Genomic DNA, 16,247 nt, shown 5'->3' with positions numbered 1-16,247 from the left:
ATATACACATGGTTTAGTTGTCAAGCGTGTTTGGTCTTGCTCTGATTTCTCCTAAATTTTTGTTTATTTATGCTGCCTTAGGAACAGCTCTCATGTGAAACGATGCAGTTGCTTTTTATTGTCATTAAAAAAGTTAATGAACTGTTAAACATCATCGTATTTAAGAAAGTATGCAACTATTTATACGATTATCAACCTGTATCTTTATATGAGTTTGTTCAGACATTTAGATTAATTTGTTTAACGAGTTAAGATTAACAACTTAAGGTAAGTCACTTTTTAGCTACCAGCATTGAGTTTAAGGCAATGAGACTGCTTGTTTCGATATAATCATGTATATATATCAATATTTTTTTTTAAATAATCTTGCCTATTAACGCTAGTATGTAGAAAACAATTTCTGAAAAAAAAAAGAGTTCAAAATTATAAAACAGACTTATTCAAACCCCCTTTAACATAGTTAGTTCGCCACATTTGTATAAATAAATTTATTATAGATTATTAAGACTGCATTTTATACGCTAAACTCATCAGTGACGCTTGAATCAAAAAGCCGGATAAAGTACAAAGTTGAAGAGCATTGAGGACCCGAAATTCCGAAAGAACTATAGATTTCAAATATTTGTTTTAAGATTTTAAGACAAATTGACGGATGCTTTTCAACTATTTTATGTGTTTAATATATTCAAATATTCATCATGTTTGAAAGAATTTAATCAGTAATATTCAGATAATAAAAGGGATAAGTGCATTTTTTTTCATTTATAGTTATAGTTCAACATACCAAAGTTAAATGCAAACTTTTACTGAAAACTGTGACATAGTCCGTTTACTGTAAATTGACATTAAAAGAGATACAGCTACACAAGATTTTTTGAAATATAAACAATTTGACGTGTGCTCTGTGTATACTTTCTATGTTCCTGTCAAAACTACGAAGAATCGTTTTTCATTAGTATATCAGTTCTCGATTAAATGGACAATGTTGAAATTTTAATATTTCTTAGATAATCGAAACAAAGGTTTTTCTGTTTAACAGTTATACAGCGTTTTCGGGGTCTACAATATGTGTATAGTCTACTGACAGACCGACTGTTTGCAATATACACATGGTTACAAATGTGTTAGTTGCCAAGCGTGTATTGCTGGTCTTGTACTGATTTCTACTAAATTGTTGTTTATTAGTGCTGTCTTAGGAAATAGTTATCAAAGGTACCATGATTATAATTTTATACGCCAGACGCGCTTTTCGTCTACAGACTCTCTTGTGAAAAGACGCAGTTGTGTTTTTGTCTTTTTACGAATTAATGAACTGTAAATCATCATATTTAGGAAAGTAAAAAAGGAGAAGGCTTCGATATGATTAAATGCGTCAATAGGTTTTGTAAATAAAATTGCCTATTTTTACTAGTATGTAGAAAACAATTTAACTGATAGAGAAAAAGACTTCCAAATGGCAAAACAGACTTACTTCAACCTTCTTTAACACACAGTTTGTTTGCCTCATTTGTATAAATAAACTAATCATAGATAATCAGGATTAAATTTTGTTCGCCAGACGTGCGATTTGTGTGCAAACTGGTCATCGGTGACGCTCGAATCAAAAAGTTTTAAAAAAGGCCAATAAAAATACGAAATCGAAGGGCATTGAGGACTCAAAATTCCGAAAGGTTTTGCCAAATACAGCTAAAGTATGTAAAATGGTAAACCTCATAATTAAGTCTAACATATTCTTTATGATGATGGCGTAAGGGAAAAAATATAATCTTGACATGAGCTGTAGTTTTATTAATTAATTCAATTTAAGTCAGGGAAAGTAAATCGTCTATTCCAAAAATCTGGTAACCTGTTGCATACAACTGTTGAACTTTAAGTGAAAAATAGTCTCTTTTATTTCCCGAATTAGTACGATTGATTTATTTCAAATAGGTGAACGATTGCATACAAATGAACATAAAATCGGTAAAAACGTTCCTAAATTTGTCCTAAAATCATCTGATCCACAATTTCTAATATATACATTTTTCTGAAAAAATAAATGTTGTTAAAATAACATAAAAAAAATAATAATGTTCGTTCTGTAACCTACTAATAAGTTGGAAGTTTAACACGTAATCAAGTGATGTTTTACGGCCTGAAACGAGATACCGTGACGCTTATTCGAAGTTTGTTTTTGTATTTTTTGTTATCTATAAATAACACAACTTTCTACTACGTAAAAAGAAGTCGGGGACAATATTATTATCCCACAGCATTCAAACGTAAATTTCTATATTAACAGCATAGTTATTTTAAAGAAACATCGTTGGATATCAAATTAGAGTTTTTAAGACAAAGGACAAGGTACGATAAGCATCAGAGAAAGGCCCATGTAAGGTTGTTTTTAAGCATATAGTGAACAAACTCAAAGAGAATTTTCATTTGTGACTTCGAGTTCTTCTTAGACAATCAATATTATTTTCAAATATTTATTTGCAAATATTTAATTGCAATACTCATAGAAGAAAACCCTATGTCAATACTAAACGAATAACAATGAGATGAAGAACAACGATCAAGAGTTGTTGACGTATTTCTAAACTATGTTGAAGTCCTACCTTTAATCACAAAGTGATTAAAAATTCATCTAGAGTTGTCTCTCTTTATCATGTTTATCTGTTGTTTTACAGTAATTCACAAATACCAAAATTAACATTATACAGACTTTCTGTATATTATACTCATTTGTGTAGAGGTTCCATCCTCTGTTTTTCATTTATAACTTTTACAACTAATACAAAAACAATCCTTTGAATTAAACATACATTTTATTACTCCAACTTGTATTTACATTTTCATGACTTGAATATACAATTTTTACCCTGTGGCATTACTTTGGCTTCAGCTGACCTATGTTGACATAGTGTCATAAAACCCGTGGTAGTTAAACACGGTTACACCACCACCTACCATGGGGAGTGACCGGGGAAAACACTCGTATTACCAATGCTCCAGTTATTAGTGCCCCACCTGTTAGCAGGTGTAGGCCTCCCCTCTATAAGATGAGGTGGAGGAGGTACAAGAGTTACCCATCTGTAGACCCCACCGTTACCACTAACCACATTTTCCAAACCTGCAAATTGTAGAACTTGTCAGGCCTAGAGCAAGGGCCGAGTGAAATAATCCCCCAATCACTACCAGTCTCCCTGGACCTCCCCCCATTCAAATTTGACTCTGCGCCTAAGGATAGTAGAAGATAATTAATTTCTTTAAAATGTCTTGTTTTCTTTCCAATTGTTAAAATTGTTAATTACTTAAAACTAGAATTAATCTTGATGCTAAAATCACAATAGTCCATATGTTAATAACGTGCTTAATGATGGAAATGTCCAAATCATAGAAACGCAATGTTATTCCAAATAGTCCTGTATAGGTCCAATACTATGAAGGTCCGGCTTGTATACTGGTAAACATAATATTGTAATCAAATACAGCAAACCAGTGCCTGAAAATATAAAACAAAAACAGCAGCAACTATCCTCATAGGGAGGGTGGGCGGGTTTGTATATTTTAACTTATTTGCGTAACACTTGCTTTCTTGTCGACAGCAAATTAACAAGTGCCCGATACGGGAATTCCGAAATTCTATTCTAGCTGATACGGGAATTCCAAAATTCTGATTCATGCTGCGAGCGCCGCTATGGCCATTCCAAATATGGCATTGAGCTACAGGTTGCAACGCCCACGCACCCACACGAATATTTGATTGAATTAAACCAGAGTATTGAAAATATAAAATTTTTATAATCTCAATTAATTGCAATACTCATAGAAGAAGACCCTATGTCAATACTAAACGAATAACAATGAGATGAAGAACAACGATCAAGAGTTGTTGACGTATTTCTAAACTATGTTGAAGTCCTACCTTTAATCACAAAGTGATTAAAAATTAATCTAGAGTAGTCTCTCTTTATCTGTTGTTTTACAGTAATTCACAAATACCAAAATTAACATTATACAGACTTTCTGTATATTATACTCATTTGTGTAGAGGTTCCATCCTCTGTTTTTCATTTATAACTTTTACAACTAATACAAAAACAATCCTTTGAATTAAACATACATTTTATTACTCCAACTTGTATTTACATTTTCATGACCAGAATATACATTTTTACTTTGTGGCATTACTTTGGCTACAGAGTATTTTATAATATTTTGTTGAGGCGCCAGGGTGACTATTGATTACCTATACACAATGGCTATCAGCTGACCTATGTTGACATAGTGTCATAAAACCCGTGGTAGTTAAACACGGTTACACCACCACCTACCATGGGGAGTGACCGGGGAAAACACTCGTATTACCAATGCTCCAGTTATTAGTGCCCCACCTGTTAGCAGGTGTAGGCCTCCCTTCTATAAGATGAGGTGGAGGAGGTCCAAGAGTTACCCATCTGTAGACCCCACCGTTACCACTAACCACATTTTCCAAACCTGAAAATTGTAGAACTTGTCAGGCCCAGAGCAAGGGCCGAGTGAAATAATCCCCCAATCACTACCAGTCTCCAAGGACCGCCACATGAGAGCCCCAGTCAGCTACCAAATCTGACTGGGGTCTCACCTCCACAAAATTTTCATTATTGAATCATTGGAAAAGTTGATTTTGTTGTGCGTAGGAAAGACTCAACCCCCCCCCCCCCTTGTATATTATTTAAGAAAACCTGATATCCAGTTTGTGACAGATGAGTTCCATCTGTTCTGTATAAAGACACTTCACTTGCCCTAATGTTCTCATGTAATATAGCTTTCCCCCTGTGTTCTATTACAAAGTTTTTGACCACTGAATTCACTCTTGTTCTCTTCTGTTCGATTATTGCACCCGCATTCAAGGGGGCAAAATGCCAGTATTTGCGCTGTAGCATTGAAGAACATATTATAATAACATTTTTAAATAAAGCCTTGTAACGTAGGATAGAACATTTTACATTTTCCATTAAACCCTTCCCTGTCAATTCTAAATCTGTCAAATCATTAGCTCCACAGTGAATTATTATAAAATGAGGAGAAGGTAAAGTTTTTCTTTTTGCGTCCAGTAGGGAGTCCAAATCTTTAATCTGTAAACCAGGTTGCCCAATCCAGTATGTTGTTACACCTTTTGACCCCATTCCCAGGTTGTTCCTACCATATTTCTTCGCCTCTACGTTGGCCCAATGAACAAGGGAACTTCCAACAATCCATAAAATCTTGGGACCTGTGAAAACCTTTAGCTTGTTAGCTTTTTGAAACTAGAAAAATTGTAACCTAATATAGCGAGAATAAGCATGCGATTTCCATCTGCCTAATCTCATAATTACCTCCTCTGAGACCCCCTGCCTGGCTAGTTCCGTGGCTCCCCCAATTCTAAAACTATGTGACCTAAAATGGCCTTTACTAATATGAAGAAAATGTAAATCTTTTTCCAGTATACTACTGAATTGGTATCTAGTTAAAGGCATACCAATATAATGGATAAACAAATCTGTATTGTTACAGGTAGGTCGTACCTTTAAATATTCGTTAATGAGTCGTACCGGACAGTAGTTTTTTCCGTTCTCAGCTATCAACAAAGTAACAGACTTTCCCTTTTGGTCAGTTTTTGACCACCTTACTCTTAGCTCCAGGACTTTTCTCCTAACTAAAATATCAAAAATTGTTAAGTTGGAGCCATTTATAACAGACTTGGATTATGAAGTAGTAATTTCCCCTACTCTTAGCAAACCAAAGAAGGCAACAGAAAAAACTCCTGATATATAAGATGATATGGTTCCCCCCGAAAGACCCTGTACTGATAAAAAAGCTATAAAATTTGACAAATCATTGACTGGCACCGGCCAATCCTGTTTCAATTTATAAGATGATATAAAAGTACAAAGTTTTGATAGAGCCAAATTGTATGATTTTTGTGTATTTTTGGACACACCTTGATTGACGATATAATCAGCCACCTGACTTAAATGTTCCAGATCTGTGTTGGAATTTTGTTAGGCCACTGGTCTGCTTCTGGAGCTAGGCTTCTGAACTTCTCCTAACTAAAATATCAGAAATTGTTAAGTTGGAGCCATTTATAACAGACTTGGATTATGAAGTAGTGATTTCCCCTACTCTTAGCAAACCAAAGAAGGCAACAGAAAAAACTGCTGAAAATAAAAAAGCTTCATATTTATTCTTACATACTTTATCTAAACAACTAATCATATCTGATAACAATTGCACTGTAATTGGTGCTCTAATGTCATTACGTTTTCCCCCTTGAATTCTTTTTATTCCTTCTAATGCCTTTCCAATTATAAAGAATTTTGTAGTATCCTGTATCCCTTGAATTTTATGATGGTATGAAACTCCTGATATATAAGATGATATGGTTCCCCCCGAAAGACCCTGTACTGACAAAAAAGCTATAAAATTTGACAAATCATTGACTGGCACCGGCCAATCCTGTTTCAATTTATAAGATGATCTAAAAGTACAAAGTTTTGACAGAGCCAAATTGTATGATTTTTGTGTATTTTTGGACACACCTTGATTGACGATATAATCAGCCACCTGACTTAAATGTTCCAGATCTGTGTTGGAATTTTGTTAGGCCACTGGTCTGCTTCTGGAGCTAGGCTTCTGAACTTCCACCACTGAGAACGAGAAAGACAATCAGCAATTTGGTTTTGTTTTGAAGGGATATAAATTGCCTTAACTAATGTATTATTTTTTAAGTTCATTAAAACCATCTGTCTTACTAAAGTCATAACTCTACTTGATTTGCTAGTTTTCATATTAATGATTTGAACAACCGCCTGATTATCAACATGAAAAATAACTTTTTTGTTAACAAAATAGGATTCCCAGGACATAAGAGCAGCTACAACTGGAAACAACTCTAACAATGTCATATCTCTGGTGATTCCAGTCTCAACCCAATGTTTTGGCCATATGCCTTGGGCCCACTGACCTGCAAAATAGATCCCATACCCGCCTTTAGACCCCCTGCACTATCAGTGAACAACTCTATTTTTTTATTTGAAACCCATACATTGCCTGTTATTACAGTTACACCATTGTATTGTTTTAAAAAGTCTAACCAAACTTCTAAATCTGCTTTCATCTGCTTGTTTACTCGAATTTTGTAATACGATTTTCTTACCCCGATTGTTGAATTTATGAGTCTGCGACAGAAGGTGCGGCCTGGAGCAACTACCTTACAAGCAAAATTCAGGAGCTCAAGAAGGGATTGCATATCTTTAAGAGTTATTTTAGAACTGTCCAAGGTATCTCTGATTTTTTGTGAGAGTTTGACAAGTTTTTCATTTGGAAGTCGCATGATTAAATTCTGTGTATCAAATTCTATACCCAAAACATAAGTAATGTAGTCGGCAAAGTAGTCTTGTCACTAGCAAGAGGAATACCTATTGTGTTGCATACCTCTTGGAATAACTTCAAAGTATTGCCAACTTTAGGATATCATCATTTCCGCTTTTTAGCTGTATTATCCAATGCAAAGCTTTTGCAAATTTCTCCCACAGGGCACAACTTATTGAGGCCCCCATAGGGAGCATTTTATTAAGATAATATTCACCCTGAAATTTTATCCCCAACAAGTCAAAATCGTGCGGGGCAATTGGCAACAAACGAAAAGCCGCTTTTACGTCACACTGACTTAATCGGGCAAATGTTTTGTGTCTATTAATCAAGCATGCTGCTTCGTCCACTGAACTGTACTGCACTGAACAATGATCTTTATCAATAAAATCGTTTATTGAATTATTCTCAGGATAGGATAAATGTTGAATAAGTCTGAAATCCCCATCATTTTTTGGCACTAGCCCCATTGGTGATACATGAAGTGTGGGAAAAGGTGGGTATCTGAAAGGAACAGCTATGCGACCAAGTTTAACTTCCTTCATTAATTTTTCTTTAAAAATTTTGGGTAGCTGTAATGCACTTTTTAAATTGGAACTCTCCCTTGGTTCCCTAGAGCCAAAATATTTTAATGAAAAACCGTATTTGAAACCAGATATAATTTCATGTGCTACATTGTTAAGTGGGCAGAATTCTAAATAATTTTCCAAGACTGATACTTTTATAGGAGTATTTCCCAATGAATAAAAATTAATACTTTTTGTTATTTCTTCCTTGGGCCCGGTTATTACATTGGGCCTTTCTGTGTTTCCCACTGCATATTTCACATATGTGTTTAAACCTACAACGAGGGAAGTAGGGACAGTCATTACCATTATTATAGTATTTACATGACATATTTACACTTCCACTAGTTACCTGTGATTTTTGATGTGTTCTCTTGTTTGAAAGTGTAGCTGCATTTGAGTTATAATTACCACGATTTTGTGTATCTGTTCTGTAACCTTGTGATTGCACTGACACACTGTTATGTACTGTGGGAGATGTGATGTGTAATAACCAATATTCACCGTGTATATTTCCCCAAGATAAATTAGGATTCTTTTCTATTTTTAGCCTAAATTGCTCGTCATAGATAGCCCAGTTTTCTGACCTAGTTGCCGCTAATCTTATATCGCGCATATATTTTAACAATTCCTGTGCCCGTGTGCTGTATTTCTCAATGTAGACACTCATAAAAATCATGAATGCTGAAGTCCATTCATTTATTGACAAATAAACCCCCGACGATCTTTTTTCAATGCAAATTTTCCCCCTTTTTAATTTCAAATCGCCCTCGTCAACCTCTTCCATTTCTTTTTGCGTTCTCAAAAGAGAATGAAGCTCTATAAATTTTCCCTCCCAATTTTTTTCTTTAATTTTAAAAGACACGTGTTCCCCCACTGTGTCATGAACGCTAGATACTTGTGACGGAGTGAAATCAATGGAATTATTTGCAATTTCGTGCCTTAAAGAGGGGAATGCCCGTGCATCTTCCTCCGATGAGATATCAGTAGTTTCCTCAGGTACTTCTGCAACCACATGTCCGACCTCTTTTGTTTTCTTGGCAGATCTTCTCCGGCCAGCTCCGTCTTTCTTTTGGGCAATTTCTTCGGGCTGCACTTTCTTTCCTCCTGTCCTGCTGGTCGTTCTTCTTTTCTTCCCCATGGCCCTTGATGGCGATCCTACTGCATTTCTTTTGTTAGGCATCTTCTTTTTTCTGGATGTTTTAACTTATGTGCGTAACACTTGCTTTCTTGTCGACAGCATATTAACAAGTGCCCGATACGGGTATTCCAAAATTCTATTCTAGCTGATACGGAAATTCCAAAATTCTGATTCATGCTGCGAGCGCCGCTATGGCCATGCCAAATATGGCATTGACCTACAGGCTGCAACGCCCACGCACCCACACGAATATTTGATTGAATTAAACCAGATTATTAAAAATATAAAAATTTTATAATCTCAATTATTTGCAAACATTTATTTGCAAATATGTATACTGATAAAGCAGTTAATATGTGATAATTTTCATTCTTAATAAAAACCGTTGCTAGGCAACATTCCTTTCACCGGAATACAATAAAATCATTATTTTTTCAAGTGTCTACACTTCGACCATCATTTATATTAATATAAACTTATTTGGAGAGGGTGCCAAAAATAGCCCTTATCATACCTTGTCCATTATAAACGCTTTTCATAGATTTTAGGTTTTTTTTATGTATACTTTATTTATCTATTTAGAAAGATTTCAACCGGTAATGCTTAAGATGTTTAAAGAAAAAAATGCATTATTTTCTCGATTTATAGTTCATAGTTCAACAAGCCAATGTTATATGAAACTTTACCAAAATATGGGACATAACTCCTTTACTGTAACTGGACATTAAAAGCGATCATGCTACACAAGATTCGTTAACATTTTAGCAATTAGACACGTACGATTTTGAACAATCTGTTTATTTTTGTCTTTCTCTCGCTGAACCCTACAAATGTACTACACACCACTCTTTGCCTTGTACATTGGTGTTGACTGCAGTACCCCTATTTCTGACATTTTTAACTATTGTGTCTGTTTGTTTTGTTCACGCATCGGTGACAATATAAAGAAATGTGATACGACTGTCATACAAGTGAGAGGTTTAGCTAGCTATAAAACCAGGTTCAGTCCATCATTTTCTACATTTGAAAATGCCTGTACCAAGTCAGGAATATGACAGTTCTTGTCCATTCGTTTTTGATGCGTTTTGTTATTTGATTTTGCCATGTGATTATGGACTTTCCGAATTGATTTTCCTTTGAATTCAGTATTTTTGTGATTTTACTTTTTACTAAAATGCCTTAGTGTCTTTTTAATAACTTCTACACTCGACTTCTTCGCCTCATCCGTAAAACGACCATAAACGCAAAACATATATGCGAACTTATGATTAATAATTTATTACAACTATCAAGAACACCATACGATTGCATCAACCAAAAGGGTCGAAATTTTAGGTGTTGTTAGAATAAAAATATATATTTTGGCTTTGATTTTGTTGTATTCCGTTTCTTCATTTTCGATTTAAAAATAGTTCTAACCGATCTGACCGATTATTTATAAACTAGTGGCAACTAATTATTTAGTGAAACCTTGTTTGTTTCAGATAGAAGTAATTATGCCAGCAATCAAAATGAATTATGGTGTCCATTTGATATGTATATCATGTTTGCTTATTACTATTAATCTTGTTAATGTAAGTATATTGTGAACATACTTTGCCTTTTGTAAGAATCGTGGTTATCAAAAATGCTTTATTGTTTAAACTTTCAGCAATAAAAAAAAGTGTTTTAAAAGAATATTAGATATGTAATATTTTTAAGTCCCCGAAAGATTGAAAAGATTTGTACAATATTTTAAGTAGTAAAAAGTCAATATGAAGAAATGATGACTGAGTTGGTTTGTTTATCGTTTAGACAAAAACAAAGTTAACAAAATAAATATTATAAAACGCTTTCACGTTTTCTTGAGGTTTTCCATAAATATTGTCGTCTATACTTTCGATCTAGAAATTTTGACTTTAAGATTCTGTATTCAATCGTTCGAAAGCAGAAATCAAAATGAATCAAACAATAAATGTTTGGGGCAACACATCATAACTGTTTATCTGTTTACAATTTAAGAAAAGTTTAGTTAAAGTCTTATTTGTCTTTTTTGTATTTCCATTAAATATTTTATCAAACGTGTAAGAAGAATGTTCGTATCTATGGTGATGACTATTCCAGTTTCATGTTTTTCTGGGTTTTTTATTATTTGTTGGGGTTGGGGTTTTTTTTAGGGGGGGGGTAAAATTCAAACCATGATAACCTATAATCGTTTATTACTTCGGTTGAGAATTTGCCATGATAAAAAAAATGTTTTATATATATAATAAACGATCTTTTGTTATATAATTGTTCGGAATGTTTCGATTGAATATCAACTATAACTCATAAAATAAATATACTTTCAATGAAGTTTTCGATTAATTATTTAGATAATCACCTTTTACATCAAATATACTTTTAATGCAACAGTACGTCATACAATTGTCATTCTTTTGGACACATGGTTAATGCTAAATTTCGTTTGTCTGATTTCATGCAGGGTTTTCCTAAAGACGATAAGTGTGGTAATACACATGGATGCTGGGGAGACTGTTATGGAAGTTGCTCCTTCTTACTGACGTGGAAGACTTCGAGTGAAGGTTTAGGTGTAGATTTTACAATTAAAGCCAAATTATCGTCAACTGACGATCAATGGGTGGGCTTCGGAATATCACAATCACCAACAATGGTAATGTATCAAGCTATTATCGCAGGTATCATAATTATAATTCATTACGCCAGACGCATTTTTCGTCTACATAAGACTTATTAGTGACGCTCGGATAAAAAAAGTTAGAAAGCCAAACAAGTACAAAGTTGAAGGGCATTAATGACCTAAAATTCCAAAACAATTTTGTCAAATACGGGTAAGGTTATTAATGCCTGGGATAAGAAAAACTTTAGTATTTCAAATAACTCATATATGCATACTTTTGCAAACAGTAAATTTATAAAAGTGACCCTTTAATTGATATTCATGTCAACATCGAAGTGCTGACTACTTGGCTTGTGATACCCTCCGGTACGAAGCATCCACCAGCTGTGGCATCGACCCAGTGGTGTATAATACTTGTCAGTTGATGACATGTTGTTTAGTCAAAGCAAGTTGAGTTTCGTAGTCGCTATATACTAGTATCGTTCTCTTACTTTTTAGCTCAACGAAGCTGGCTTCCTGTTTTATTTTTTTATGTATTGACAATATGCATGCTTAAATCATATCTACAGGGCCAGTATGCATAAAACATCTTAATTCGCTCTCGCCCTGGTTTAAAATTACCCCTCATTTGAGGAGGAGTTAATGTGGGACGAACCCATGTTAACTACCTCACTTCTTAATATGAACACAAAGACGTTACGCACGATATTGCGTCCCAATTGGTAACGTCAAAATTTGACGTTTTACTTTGTTCGTTTTGTTTGTAATCATTTTTTATCGATATAGATACTTCAGTTTTGAATATGTATGAAATATGTCCTAATGGTAGTTACGCAAGCAAAAATAAACAATACAAAATAGGTATTTGGTTGAGAAAATAGTGCCTATAGTATATTATATATTGCGTTGGTCACCCTTTTAAATTTAAGAAAAGAGGGAAGGGAGGAAGCAATTCATGTTGCTTAAATAACATAGTATTTATGTTTTGTGCTTATATCTTTTATCTTTTTTTAAATGTTGCTGTTTTTTTGGGGGGGTTTTGTTCGGGGGGGATGGAGGGGTGTGTGTGATGATAAGTTAAAAGATTTTAATTTTAATTTTCTATTGTTTACAACGGAGTAATTAAATCAAGAAAGAGAATGATTGCGTGAAAAATAATTATATTCATCTAGTATGTTTACAAGCTTTGTATAATATCGAGATGTAACTCCTCAGGTACAATTTTACTGCCTCCTTCAATTTCAGCACAAATGAACCGTATTGCAGATGAATAGCAAATCGCTAAATGTTCTACGCTTCACAAGTTTGAAAATAAACGGTTGATCTTTTATCATCTAGTAATATAGCCCTTTCACAACTTTAGAATCTTGGTTAAATGAACAACCCCAGTCATCTGAAATATTTTACCTATTTATTGACAAATTACCTCTTTCCATTTAAGATAATTATTCATTTTCTATTTGATTATAACTACTATTATATATTACAGTTTTTATCGTGGTTTCTATGATTCTATCTATTTTCGAAATTTGAAATTTTGTTATTTTGTTTTGTCCTCTGATCTGAAAACATGAAATCGAACCGTACTTGTTATTTAAAAACAATGAAATATCGTTCATATATCATATGGTAATACGAACTGCTTTCAATTTCGATGGCCAGGGAGGGTGATTGGCATAATGAGTTCATATAAAGTGATAAAAAGCCTGCGGCGATTTTAAGATACGCTCGTGGCGAGATTTGTTCGACTCCTAATCGACAGTTATTGCAAATATTTTAACTTAAGTTCGCCTGATGTCCGGCTTCTCCTACCTATGATGACAAGTCAATAAAATACAACAAATGTCGCGTATACATGTAGCGTTGTTTAACACCAAAACAAAGAACAAACTTTTAAAAATAATTTGAAAACACATATATGTATAGCGTCCCGAATCGCAAACGTTCAAAACGTAAAAAAATTGTTCAGTGGACAAACTTGCAAGACATTTGATTGGTTAAAAAACGAAGTTATTTCGACTTCACAGCTTATCAAAAAGTATCTTATCGTATTGTGGGGGGAAAGCACAATTACGTAAAAACACTATTTTGTATGCTACAAATTTAATATTTAATATAATGACGTTGAAACTGACAGTGTTTTGGTAAAAAGCGTCGAAATTCAACATTGGACAATCTTGCAAGACATTTTCCCGAAGCCAATGCGTTTTTATTTGTGGTGCGAGTGCTGTAAAATTCCGGATTTGAAATGGTCTATCTAAGCACTTTTGTAGGAATAATTTATGAAAACTAAATTTTATATCTTCTGATATTTTAAAAAGCGGTAACTTTTGATAACTTACCATTTTCCGAAACCTGACCATGGCGAGGATTATTCATTTTTGAAAAAATCAGCTTTGACCGTTCCATCAATACAAAAAACAGCAATGACTTCATAACTTATGACGTTTATCATTCATGCGAATTTTCGCAGATTTTAAACTCTTTTTTAGACCACAAAAATTCCCGCAGAAGTTATTTTGCGAATAATTTGTTACGTCTGACACGCATATTTTTGACGTTTTGGCAATATTTGTATCATTATTTGAAACTATATGAAAAGTTAAAGAATATTTTTTTATATTTTTGGAAACAGTAATATCTGCCTAATCTATGGATACAAATTTCATAAAGCTGAACTATTTAGATTTCATAAAAGAGCTATTTATCAAATTGCTCTGTCGTATTTCACGGCATTGACGCAATAACGTGCTTAACGTCAAAGTGAAGTTAATGTGAGGTTGTTGCTATACGAGTTATTGATAAGAATCTACTTTTGATTTACTAAAAGTTATTATCAGCGTCCATTATAAATTTCCTCATACTTACGTAAGAAATTTAGGGTTCTATTTACTTTAGACAATAAATGTGGGAGATACTTTGTTACTCCCGGTTAAGACAATGTCTTTTGTAAAACTCTACGACAAAAGAGATGATTTCAGCTTTCCAATTGTGAACTTTCCATTTCTAAGTAGCAACATTCCAGCAGCACCTGCATACGGGGTATATATCTCTCAAATGATACGATATTCCCGTGCTTGCATTTCCTATCATGATTTTCTTGATAGAGGGTTACTGCTCACAAGGAAGCTATTAAATCAAGAGTTCCAAATGGTGAAGTTGAAATCATCCCTTCGTAAATTTTACGGACGCCATCACGAGTTGGTTGACCGTTATGGAATAACCATTTCACAAATGATATCGGATATGTTCCTCACGTCGTAACTACAATCCCCTTCCCTTTCATGAATTTGACCTACCGAATTAGACTATTTACCGGATTTGTAATCACATAAGCAACACGACGGGTGCCGCATGTGGAGCAGGATCTGCTTACCCTTCCGGAGCACCTGAGATCACCCCTAGTTTTTGGTGGGGTTCGTGTTGTTTATTCTTTAGTTTTCTATGTTGTGTCATGTGTACTATTGTTTTTCTGTTTGTCTTTTTCATTTTTAGCCATGGCGTTGTCAGTTTGTTTTAGATTTATGAGTTTGACTGTCCCTTTGGTATCTTTCGTCCCTCTTTCTAAACATAGCAAACATTCAAGTGATTCCATAAATCAATTGTTCCTTATACTTTTCTTTCAAGTAAAAGAGTTAATTTGCTACTTTCGGTTTAAATAATGTCACTTACGGTGTCATTAAAAGGTTATTTATTTTAATTTAAAATATGTATAAAATTCAGAATGGAAATGGGGAATGTATCAAAGAGACAACAACCCCACCATAGAACAGACAACAACAGAAGGTCACCAATATGTCTTCAATGCAGCGAGAAACTCCCGAAACAAAACAACCAAAACATTTAGCATCAGTTCTGTTATATGTATCTTCTTAAGTATAAGACAAGCTGTACACACATACAAAGGGCAAAATTTTGAAAAAAAACGACCTTGACTTTTGACCGTGACAACATTTTCGTGTTGGTTTGCCAAGGACCTCCAATCAAGATACCCTAGATCTCTATCACTTATTGTCATTTGTTACATTCATAAACCACTTATGTCAATATTTCATATACTAAGCCAATGCAACAGATTTTACTGTATTTATAGTTTGTTTTTATTTTATGTTGTTACATCTATGTCCCAGGTTTATGTGGTAGGGTTGGGTTAGTGTCGATTTCTCAAAAGCATGTTAAACCCCGGCACATTTTTTTATGTGTCTGTCCCTGTATTCCCTCAATGGAAATGAGTGATGCTAATGCTGATAAAACTTCATTACAAATACTATTCACTAATCATTGGTGGTTCCCTTTAAAATAACCTATATAAAATATATGGAATAGAGACTTTCAAATAACGGTTAATGCAACTCCACACCAATTGCCAATCACTTAAGTGTTTCATCCGTAACTGATGTAATCCCAAACAGTTACATGTGTTACTAGTACATGCAAAATATTCACAATCAACAGGCCATGACTGATGATGTTTGAGCAAGATAAGTCAGATGCTCCATTACTATTATAACTGCATACTAAATAAAATTAACCTACCACTATCGAA

At 34.0% G+C, this 16,247-nt stretch overlaps 1 protein-coding gene across 1 annotated transcript in view; it reads left to right on the top strand.

Moving 5' to 3' along the window:
* Positions 1 to 132: 132 nt before the first annotated feature.
* The window catches only part of LOC139488284 (uncharacterized), a 34,585-nt gene continuing 18,470 nt past the window's right edge, over positions 133 to 16,247 (top strand). Inside the window, exons 1-3 of the mRNA XM_071273783.1 lie at positions 133 to 267; positions 10,566 to 10,655; positions 11,546 to 11,734. Coding sequence (XP_071129884.1) covers positions 10,578 to 10,655; positions 11,546 to 11,734 — 267 coding nt within the window. The 5' untranslated portion in view covers positions 133 to 267; positions 10,566 to 10,577. The remainder of the gene's footprint in view (positions 268 to 10,565; positions 10,656 to 11,545; positions 11,735 to 16,247) is intronic.

Source organism: Mytilus edulis, chromosome 9 (assembly GCF_963676685.1).
Source record: "Mytilus edulis chromosome 9, xbMytEdul2.2, whole genome shotgun sequence".
Classification (NCBI taxonomy): Eukaryota; Metazoa; Mollusca; class Bivalvia; order Mytilida; family Mytilidae; genus Mytilus; species Mytilus edulis.
Note: the sequence above shows the minus strand (reverse complement) of the source record. Positions and strands in the feature narration are given on the sequence as shown.